Source organism: Carettochelys insculpta, chromosome 1 (assembly GCF_033958435.1).
Source record: "Carettochelys insculpta isolate YL-2023 chromosome 1, ASM3395843v1, whole genome shotgun sequence".
Lineage (NCBI taxonomy): Eukaryota > Metazoa > Chordata > Testudines > Carettochelyidae > Carettochelys > Carettochelys insculpta.
Window position 1 is genome coordinate 352008383 of NC_134137.1, and position 11377 is coordinate 352019759.

Sequence of the window (11377 nt, forward strand, 5' to 3'; positions counted from 1 at the left end):
TATCCTATTTATTTATTACACCTGTTTTCAATGAGCTTTTTTTTTTTTAATTTTTTTACGAAGCCTAAATTTGGGGCCCAAATGGATCTGACATCTGTCACGTCTACTTAAGACCACAGTTAAAATATACTATTAAATCCCGTAAGTGATAAAGACACTTTGTCAAATCTGGCAACTAAACTTGACATGCTTTATACATGTGTATAAGAGACATTAGATTTCCTACCTCCAAGTTATCAAAGTGGAATGCTTTCCTACTTTACATTGTCATTAATAGAGAAAAAGCAAACACCATGTTCCCACAACCCAAACTCCTTCATATTATGAACATGGGGAGTCAGCGGATGGCACTTTTTATGTCAGTGGTGGGGAATCTGCAGCCCACAGACCCACCCCCACCACACACACCCTCTCACACACCAATGCTGTGGAGCCCTGCTCTTCCTATACCTCCCCCTCCCTCCCAGCCCTTCTGCAGGAACCGTGAATAACCTGATTCATGCTCGGTTCCTGCTCCTACCTGTCCCTCACAGAACTGGAACACTTCAAATCAGCTGTTTACCATGTTCCAGCTCTGGGAGGGAGGGGGAGGAGCAGGGATGGCATGTGAATCAGCAGACTTGTGTTGCACTGAATGTGCTGGGAGGGAGGAAGAAGAGCAGGTTAGTGCAGGGTTCCAGTGTCCCATGCATGAAATATGCATGGAAGAGGAAGACAGATGGGGCCATGGGCTCCTATAGCCCACTGAGGTGAAGAAGGGCCAGTCATGCAGCCCATCCCACCCTCCCATGGTTGCTCATCCCTGTTTTATGCGAAACCAACCAATGAGTAAATACACAAGACAAATGCTACACTAGCAGGGAGCATATGAAGTTTCAAGTTAACCAGAATTTTCCAAACATGTGAGCTAAGTAAAGAAGATTTAAAAGTGTTAAGACAACATCAAAGCTATGTTTTTCATATACCATTCACTTGAGCTCCCAAAGTTGCCTAAAAGTTTAAAAATCAACTGCGTGAAGTACAAGATGCTGCACTTCAGATTTACAGCTCCTTAAATTTGGACCATCAGACTTTACCACAGACGGTTTTACCATTAAGGTAAACTTGAAAGTCTCTGACACTGAACATGCTCTTACGACGCCAGATAGCATTAGTGTTAAAAAATGAAATGTTTTTTCAGAAATTGCGTCTGCACTCAAATTCACATGAAACTTCTGTGTTTTTACAACCATGTTTAAATTTAATTATTGTACACAGGTTAACAAAAAGTATTACAAGTAAAACTAAACCTTGGATTTAACAAAAACAATAGAGAGTGGTACAATGGATGTTCAATTTTTCCAGAAATAATTTTACAAATTACCATCTCTCAGAGAGTTTAAGCTCACTAGGGACACGAAGTCTGTTAAAAATGTAGCTGTTGTCTACTGAGCCATTTATCTTAGCACTACAGTATATTTCAAGTCAGCATCATAAGGTCAAGGTATAAAAATCATTTAAGATTCAAGTCCCCAGAGCACGTGTTAGTCACAACAATTGAATTCTTTGACAGGAAAAAAAAAAAAAAAAAAGGACCCCAAAATCGGATTCATTAAAAGGCTGCTGTACATACTTTATCCTTCACATTGTATACTCAGTTCAAATTACTGTTAATATCACTGGTAGTATGGTCTATATCTGGCTTGATCTGGGTGGTGTGGTCCAGGAAGTGGGGCTTGAGAAGGTGGACCTTGCATTCTTGGGGGTGGAGGAGGCCCTCTTGGAGCTGGCCATATCCCTGGACTCATTCCCCCAGGCTGTGTAAAAGGAGGGCTGAGAGTTCCTTGATCTTCACTGAACTGTGGCAAAGAGTTAGGATTATAGTGATGGGGAGGGGGTGCACTTACATTTACAGGTGGGCCACCATGTTGAGGCGGGGGAGGTCCTGGAGGAGGATGATTCATATATGGTGGCATTTGGGCAATTATGTGTCCAGGGGGAGGGGTTATTGGTGGTGGTGCAGAGGTCATCGGTGGAGGAGGAGCTTGGCTATAAACCATATGAGGAGTACCTGCTGTCTGGGGAGGATGTTGCATTGGATGGCTTATTGGTGGTGGTGGTGGCGGGGGTGGTGCGTAATGTTGCTGTGGAGGCATAATATGATGAGGATGGGACACCACTGGTTGGCCCTGATATTCAGGATGATGATGAGCAGGTGCTGGGGCTGGTGGAGGTGGTTCTCGAGCACCTGAATTTGAATCATCCTGAATAGGGACAGTTATTAAATTGCTGTGTTTTCTTGTGGAAATACGAAACGTATCCTGACTGACCGAGCGAGGTGGTGGTGGAGCCATTGACATCTCCGCTGGGGGTGCACGAATGTCCTCATGTGGTTGGTTATAATGCTCGTGTTGCACATGCTGTAAAGGAGGTGGTGGCATCATGAGGTGCTGCTTTGGTGGAATATGACTCAAATGATGTTTATCAGGTGGCATTATGAAACGCTCAGGAATTTCAGCAGGAGGTGGGGCGATAGGAGGATGCACAGGTTCAAGAGGAGGACGAGTAACAGGTTTTCCAGCTCTCATATGACGATGGTTGATGTGAGCCTGTAAGTCTCTCTGAGACAAATACGTTCTCTTGCACCCTTGAACAATGCTACACATGAAGAGAGACCCTCGCACACATTGCTCGATTCGCTGCACAGGATCATTACAGCTAAATTAGAAAAAAAATTGGTTTATTATCACCAACAACTCTGAATCTAGAAATATTTACACTAAAGTCAATGATCAGTGAACAATTCTACAGATTAGAAATGACATTTCTTAGTGCTAATGCAAGATGAAAATCTATTTCCTTAATTCAAATTACATTATAATATATTACATTAGACATTGTCCTATAGGAACACAGTTACAAAGCACTGCAGCATCTCCTGAGGTGAAGTTTAGACCTGGCATCCCATAATCTTTATAATATATTAGAAAGCACAAAAGAGAAGAGGTTCCTGGGGTTACAGTATACAATTAGCAAGTGAGCCTCAATTATTAGTGAACTATCACTTGCTTTTTTGCAGATAAGAATGGGAAGACTGAACACAAATATGTAGTTAACTACTTAATTAAAATTCATCCTATTTGCCCTTTAAACATCAACAATTAAACTGAATCTGTCAATATGTGAGTCACTATCTAGTGTCAACCAACCACCCTGTCTACTGCAGCAAAAGCATTGTTTGTTTCTTCTTCCCATTGAGCTGTTTTTACTCCAAACTAAAATATATGTGAGACTAAGTAATTTAAATTATTCCACTATATTCTCCCTTTTTAATAAACAATCTCTAGTGAACTTACCCTGGGCACATCTTGTCACCCTTCTTCTCATGTAGTATAGCACAGTCATAGCAGAACACATGCTTGCAAGGTATCTAGAGATATACAACAATTACTTTATTAAACCATTGTGTGTGAATTAGTAAGCTATTTATAGAATGTATTTGTAAATAAGTGTTGTAACACTCTTCTTTATTCTGTACCTTCCTGAAGAAAAAATACTTACATTTGTGTTGTCTGTGAAAGGTGTACTCAAAAACAGGCAGGATATAACTATGTGCAACAAAATACTTGATGGGACACTTTCAAAAATAGTTTGAAAAAGTTAAAGTCCGTTAAAACGGAAGTGCAAGATGTATGGGAAAAACTTTAAGTAAAAGAATGCACCACAAGCTGTTCCCATAGCACCACACGGTTCCTTATGGAAACCAAAGAAGTATATTTCAGCTGTCCTCTGTTTCTAGTGCCTAGTAATACTAGTACCAGTATTTTATGCTTCAGCAACAGCATGCTAGGCTCTCTCTGCTTAACCGTATTCCTTTTAGCAGGATTCAATGCACTTCTTCTGCCTGTCTCCCATGTAACTGCACACATTAACCTGGATGGAGTCTGTGCATCTCCAAATCAAGCTGAAAATTTCATCCTGGCAGTTACAATAGTTCAAGTTCCATTATAGATTAGCAAAGGCACAAACAAATAGGACACCGTGGCTTTAACAGTCAGCACCTAAGCCCCACATCTTGCTAACTGGTACAGTTCTACAAACAGACTGGTATTCACCCATTCTTTAAATCAAGGAAGAGAACACATAGTAACGTTTAGTTCACAATGCAGCCTGCAAAGATCTTAATTTGCAGATCTGAGCCTTGGCATTAAAACTGAATATTCAGATGTGTATCTTACGATTATAAATGCCTCAAGGAATCAGGTTACTACATTGTTCTTCCAAAGCTAGTAAAAACAAGGTTCAAAGATTGCATGTAGGTGTGTTTTCATGTCTCCGCAGATAAGTTAAAAATTCCAACAAACCAATTACATTACAAAGATAAGGAGGCCGATTTCATGGGTCCGTGATAGACATGCAAAAGCAAACCCCGGAAAATTGACCCTGAGCAGGGTCAATCTTCTGGTGTAGAAAAGAAAATGGAGATATGCCTATCCAATAGAGCTGAAAGGGACCTTGAGAGGTCATCAAGCCCAGTCCCTTGCACTCACAGCAAGACCTATCACCCTGACAGATTTTTTTCCCCAATCTATTTGCCCCAGATCCCTAAATGACCCCCTCAAGGGCTGAACTCACAACCCTGGGTTTAGCAGGCCAATACTCAAACCATTGAGCTAGTGCAGACATAGTTTAAGTCAGATCACTCAGCATCTATTAACCTATAGTCAATATTTTGTTGTTATTCTTTGTGTTCTGTTATAGCGATATGTTAAAAGGGCACTGACATTATTACTGTCTAGTATTTACTAGCTCAGTTAAAGTCTTCAAAGAAGATACAACACTTGCCTTAAAAAGCTACAGCGCTTTATGGATAAATAGGCATATTATGTTTCCACTGAAGACCATAGGTGTTTTTAAATTGACTGCAGTGGCAACAGGATCAAGCACCACGTCAGCCTCTCTTCCAATGTTATTTTACCCCTTAATTAAGCAAGAATACCTCGGCAGAAGACATCTGCTACAAGAAAAGTTCAGAGTTCTTCTCAAATTTAGGTCCTGATTTTATACTAAGATGCATTGGAATACATCCCTTTTCTCATGTAGAGCTCCCTTGAAGTCAATAAGAGCTATAACTGGGACAGGGATGCCTGCCAGTGAAGGATAAGAGCCTAACTTTGCAATAATTCTCCAAACTGGGAAGCTGAGAGTTCTGTTTAAAAAAATGCTAAGTAGCTGTTATGCATGATGTTACACTTGCACTGCCCCACTATCCATACGCCACTTGGGGCGCTAAAGAACTTTTCCAAAAAGCAGGGATAGATTTCATGTTAGTCCACAGTATGGTAGTTTTTCAGTCGTAAGAGCTCTACTCACCATGCGCCCATACAATTTGATAGGCAATCCACACTTGTCACAGAAATGGACTGGGGTATCATCCTTTTCTCCCAGCAAGTTTATCTGTCAAAATGGCATTCATTAGGGCACCTTATTTCATTAGGTTATTACCAATATGCTTGAAAATGTGTAAATATTTAATAAGGAACAGAACTACATATAAGCTGAGAAGCAGAGCACAGACTAGATTTTCAGGAAGTCAAAATGTAGTTGCAGTGTTTATTTATCTGTTTGTTTTCTGCAAAAATTAGGATGCTCTGCTTCCAGTGATTTCAAATTTAATATATAGTATCCCCAGAACTACTGCATTCATGAGTGTACCTTAAAGTCCCAAAAGATGTGTCCAGGGAATCTTCTTTGATTCCCAAACATGTCAGCTCCTTTGCACTCATATCTTTCCTCTTCATTATAATCAAATTCTTCTGGTGGGGAAGGGAGGATGGAAATAGGAATGAGGAAGAAAGAAAAAACACTTTTAGTACATACTATAATTTTTCAAATTGATCAAAGTTGCCATTAAAACACGCATTACAATAATCAAGAAGTGCTACAGCATTCCCAGTGTCAACAGCCTGGCTTAAATCCATGCTGCAAGAAAGAGTAATAGAAAAAAGTGCTATTCTCTGAAGAGAGAGACCATTATTATTAATAGTGCAGCAGCATCTAGAAGCCTTTCCCAGGTATTCTTATACAGGAAGCTCTTTCATATCCAGCAGCCCCAGGACCAGGAGGTTGCCAGATATTCAAATATTCTGGATAATAGGAAGGTATACCTAGCAATGCATAACACTAAGGAAACCAAGATTAGATATTAAAAAACAAACATATACGCAAAGTACTCTATTTACCAACAACAGGAGCATTGTACACTGTAAACTTACACTGTATTTGCTACATTTACTTTCACTATACTGTGCTAACCTCCGTCTCTCAGGATGAAAGGCGGTCACAGGACTGTGCTTATGGAAAATTGAACTAAAATTTACTTATGGTTAAAATGCCAGTTATTTGACTGTTCCAGATGACAGAATGCTGATTAAGATAAGAGTTTACTGCATATTTGGACAGTTTCTAACATGTTAGTTCTCCAATATGGAATAGCGCCTCCGAGCATTAATGCTACACAAATAATAATTGAGCGCCATAAAAGGAAATGGCATTAATTGATTTAAATTAGTTTACCTTCATCACCAGCCTGTGCCTTTGAAGCCATCCTATTCATATTTCTTGGAGTACGTGGTACAGGTTTGGCTTTGTTGGGCTGTTTGGAGATGAGCTTTATAGGGATTCGTCTGCGAACATCAAGACCACCCAATGATCCAGAACTATTCGTGCCTTGCAAATCATTGTCTAGGAAAGAAAAAAAAAAAAGGTTACTGTAATTGCCAGTTGTTTTATATATTAGTTTCGGAAAGGGTTGGCCCTAGAGACATTTTAAGGAAAACAATGATTTTATTAAAGCTAGTTTAAGACTTCATTTACTGTATCAGAATTTACTTGTTTGAAAAAAAAAATCTTAATCTAGTGATCACACTGTATTTAAACTGTCAGGTCATGCCATGGTATTGATTATATATGCAACTGTGCAATAATATAAAGCAGCAGAAATGTAGCACTTTAAAGACTAACAAAATGATTTATTTGGTGATGAGCATAAATAAATCTTATTTGGTTTTAGGCAGAAGGGGCTTTCAAAGTCTGGGCGGGCGGGTTCTTTTGAAGGCCCCTTCTACACAGGCATGTGTTCTGAAAGTGACCCTTTCAAATCACGTGCAGCTGCCATTATGCTAACGTTCATGGCAGCGCCTCATTAGCATCTTTCAAACTCCCTCATTACCATGCCACTTCTGAAAAGAAGAGGCTAGTGTAAATATAGCTAATGAGTTTATAAAGGTGATCAATAAAGTAATAGCACTGATGTAATATACTATGACTTGGTATTATATGATATTTTGGTTAAAAATTAGGACAATTTAAGTTAACATGGTACACAGTAAATGGTTTAAAACTGATAGGTCTCAGAATGTAACTGTAAGTGGGAAAATCACTACTAAGAGTTTTCGAGTTGATCCCAGAGATCAGCTCTTGTTCCTACGCTACATAACATTTTTATCTATATACTGGAAGTAAACATAATCATCATTGACAAAAGTTTGCAGATGACAAAACTGAGGAAAGAAAAAATAACGAACAGCATAAGTGACTGATTAAGAGCAATCTGAATTGCCTGATAAGGTGGGTATAGGCAAACAACTAGTGTTCTAATACGGCTGCAGGTAAATGTATACATTGAAGAACAATACAGTCCACACTTAAAAATGGGAGAACTCTATCCTGAGAAGTAGTGACTGAAAACAGTTGAAGATAATCAGCTGCATGTGACCTCCCAATGTGATGCTTTGCCCACGAAACCTAATATGGGGGTGAGATGCATAAACAGGGGACTCTCAAGCAGGAAGCTGTTTTAACTCAATGTATGTAATGCAGGTAAAACTGCTACAGATTCCACCTCCATGGTCTGGCACCCTAGGGATATCACTAGTCCCAAACGAGGAATTTTCCCAGACCAGTCACTGTCTGCCCCAGCCAAACTGCAGCAGTGGACTCTCCTCCCCAGCCCCTGCATGGAGTATGGCTGGCAATCCAATCGCTAGAAACTGAAATTAGACAATCCAGACTGAAAAGAAGACAAATTTTTGATGAAGGTAATTAACCATAAGAATAATTCACTAAAATCATGGTGCGTCCTCCATCACCGACAATTTCTAGATTCAGATGGAATGTTTTACTACAGGATATAGGAATTATTTTGGGTAAGTTCTATTGCCTTGGCTATAATGGAAGTCAGACTTGAGGATTTCCTTGATCCCTTTTGACCTGGGAATCCATAACACCTTAGATAATTCATCAGTTGAATATCAGTGACAAAATATAGCTAACAGAGTACTCAGGCTTTGGTGGCACATGCAATAACATTTGTATCAGAAGTTAAAAATTTAAGGCTAGTCCTCCCTATGCGCAAGAACAAGACAAGTCACACTGGGTCAGACCAACAGCCCATTTAGGTCAGTATCCTGTCTTCCAACAATGGCTAATACCAGATGTTTCAGAGGCAATGAACAGAACAGATAATCATCAGCGATCTGTTCACTGTCACCCATTTCCAGCTTCTATCAAACAGAGGCTAGGAACACCATCCCTGCCCATCCTGTCTAATAGCCATCATTAAACCTATGTTCCATAATCTTATCTAGCTCTTTTTGGATCCCTGCTATAGATTTGGTTTTTACACTAATAATCCTCTTAAGAGCATTTTTAAATCTCTGGCACGAGAAAAGCAAGAGACACTTTGACACATGCCAATTCCCAAGAAAATGGATTAGGCAATGACTTAGGACCCTGTTAGCTAATATTTTCATATCTGTATTACTGTAGCATCTATGATCCCTGATGATGGATCTAAATCCTATTATGCTAGGCACTGTACAAATAAAAAAAGACAGGCCCTGTCATTTACAGTCTGAGACCAAAGTATAAGACAAAAGAAAATGGAGAAGTACAAAAAAAGTAATGAGACAATATTAACATAATTAACAGTGGCCTCAGCACATCAAACAAACAAACCTTTGCCAAGTTTCTTGTACCAAAGGAAAATTTTGAAAAAAGAATCACAAATTTATTTTGCTGATGTTTACAGTATTTTAAATTATTTCCTCTTCTTGAGCTTTTTTACGGTAGGTCTCAAGAAGATGGCACAGGAATAAAAATAATGCACAACAAAGAACATCACAGCATACAAGTTTTGCTTTGAAACGAAAGTTCAGGTTTTTTGTTTAGAATACGCTGAACCTCTTCCCTTACATATTTTTACATTTCAGTTACAAACCCTGTCCATGTTTTAGATGAAAAAGTAAATATTACAACTAAACCTTTTAAACAGAATTCCACAACCTCCTTGTTAGCAACCAGAGTGGTCTATTACTTGACAGGTCAGCAGAGGTTGGAAGACTTACAGTGGCTGAATTGCTCAAGCCTAAGGAAATGAGCCCTATACTACTCTATACTCTACCAACCAATTTCAGATATAACTGATAGTGCAGAAATAGCTTGTATTAAAATACTACGGAGATCACAAAAAATACTAACAGAGTAGGGCCTAAAGACCTCAACGGATACTGAGACCCCTCTGTGTTAAACACTGTACAAACACATAGTAAGAGTCACTAGGAGCGGATACAGACTAACACGCCTGCCCCTCTGATACTACCTACAAAAGAGAGGAGCATGCTAAACAAGTGGCACATCTCTAGACCTCAGTAGATACAACCAGGTGTTGCCCATCCTCTACCACTTACAACTCTGCAAACTACACCCCGAGACCCAGAGCCCGGAGCTAAAGCAGGGTGTCCCCATCCTTCAGCCCGAAACGACGAACCTCAGCCACTGTTACACGGCAGCCAAGTGTGGCCGAGCTCTGCTGCAGCACCCAGCCTAGCCCCCGCTCCAGCGCCTGGCTGTCTGGCCCGCGGAGGGGACCGCACAAACCACGCGGCGCCTACTCACACAGCCTGCGGCTGCTCACGCTTCACCGCTCCCCCGGGCGGACAGTCAGTCACAGTGGCCTTTCCCGGCCGCTCGGGGCCCCGCCAAAGGAGGCCAGTGGGCGTCGGCGCCTTCCCCGCGACGGGGCCCCGGGGGAGCAGGGCTCGCTGTCACCGTGTGGGTGAGGGGGGCGCAGGAGCCGCAAGGCCCAGCTGAGTCCCTTCCACCCATCCTGCGGGACGGCGGCGCGAGGCTCCAGGCCGCACTAGGCCCCGGCCACCGGGCCGTTCCCCCAGACCGCTCCCAGGGGGTCTCTCCGTGCTGGGCTGCCCAGACCGCACCGCGCACTGCTTCAAGGCGCGGCCGCCCGGGCGGGGACGAATATAAATGCGGCTCCCCTCTCTCCCCTCCTCACCATTGTGGTCCATGATTCGGCGCGGGGCACTATGGGAGCGGAAGTCACCAGGCCGGAAGGGCGGAGCCGGAAGCGCCTGGACAACGGAAGCCGCTGCTGTCAATGGGGGCGGGTCAAAGCAAGGGAGAACGGAACCGAGCTGAGCAGAGCTGAGGTGTCCGGGAGGTCGCGGGCCTCGCCTCGGAAGACGAAACGAAGAGGTCCTGTGCAAGGCGCAGCTCCCAGTGTGCCCTGCGGCGGGGGCCGGGACTGGTTACACTACCGGCGAGCTGGGCCCCTTACTGAGCGTTGTCTTGGCGCACGGCATGCTGGGTTTCGTAGTCCTTGGACTCACCGCGGAGCCCCTGGGCAGGTCCCAGCCCTGGGAGACAGGACAGGCCCCCCCCGGGGCGGAGGGGTGGGGCGGAGTATACTCGGCCCGGCCCCGCCCCGCCCCGCCCCGCCCCGCCCCCAATACCAGGAGGAACAAAAGGAGGCTAAGTTCTAGCTACTGCCTGGGACTATTCATACACTCGTTGTGTCTGTTCTTGGTAGGGCGGCTGGCGCCGATCAGGAGCCGCGTTAGCGCAGTCTGTCCCAAGCAAGGCTCTGAGCAGTGAGTTACTGGCCCAGCTCTGGAACAGGCAGTGTGTGCACTCAGTTTTAACACTTGTTCTTGGAGCTGCAGGCCTTGTCGACACTGCTACTGTCCTGCACTGCAATTTTCTGGCTTGCCTGTGTCGAAACACACCCACCCACGCACCCCCGACAGAGGGGTAGCGGATTTAGTCTGTATGTTCAAAAACAAGAAGTCCTGGGCACCTTATAGACTAACAGATATTTTGGAGCATAAGCTTTCGTGGGCAAAGACCCAATGAAAGCTTATGCTTTAAAATATCTGTTAGTCTGTAAGGTGCCACAGGACTTCTTGTTTTTGAACACACACCTGAGTATAGCAAGTTACAGCACCGTAGAGCACCAATAGGGTGGCCAGCCATCCCTCACTGTGTGGGACAGTCCTGAATTCCCCTGACAAGTCCTGTGCCCTGCATTCGTGCAGAAAATGTC

The 11377-nt window shown here is 42.9% G+C and overlaps 1 protein-coding gene across 3 annotated transcripts; it reads right to left on the reverse strand.

Annotated features, from left to right (window-relative positions):
* Positions 1–1082: 1082 nt before the first annotated feature.
* Positions 1083–10364, reverse strand: CBLL1 (Cbl proto-oncogene like 1). Of its 3 annotated transcripts, none has more exons than XM_074984142.1 (6): positions 10331–10364; positions 6556–6723; positions 5695–5792; positions 5353–5436; positions 3336–3409; positions 1083–2697 (listed from the first exon to the last, which is right to left on the reverse strand). In XM_074984142.1, exons 1-6 carry the CDS (start codon positions 10341–10343, stop codon positions 1656–1658), a joined length of 1479 nt encoding a protein of 492 aa, XP_074840243.1. In that variant the 5' UTR covers positions 10344–10364; the 3' UTR covers positions 1083–1655. The 3 variants fall into 3 exon arrangements, with proteins under 3 accessions (XP_074840243.1, XP_074840242.1, XP_074840244.1); XM_074984141.1 differs by having other exon boundaries at positions 5695–5795; XM_074984143.1 differs by lacking the exon at positions 10331–10364 and adding an exon at positions 9937–9956 and having other exon boundaries at positions 5695–5795.
* Positions 10365–11377: the final 1013 nt, after the last annotated feature.

Excerpts from the sequence above, each read along its gene's own strand:
- CBLL1 (XM_074984141.1), bottom strand. Across the intron at positions 5,796-6,555 it reads GGCACAGGCTGGTGATGAAG|AAGAATTTGATTATAATGAA; the intron begins GTAAACTAATTT and ends CTTCCCCACCAG. Across the intron at positions 5,437-5,694 it reads ACATCTTTTGGGACTTTAAG|ATAAACTTGCTGGGAGAAAA; the intron begins GTACACTCATGA and ends CCATTTTGACAG.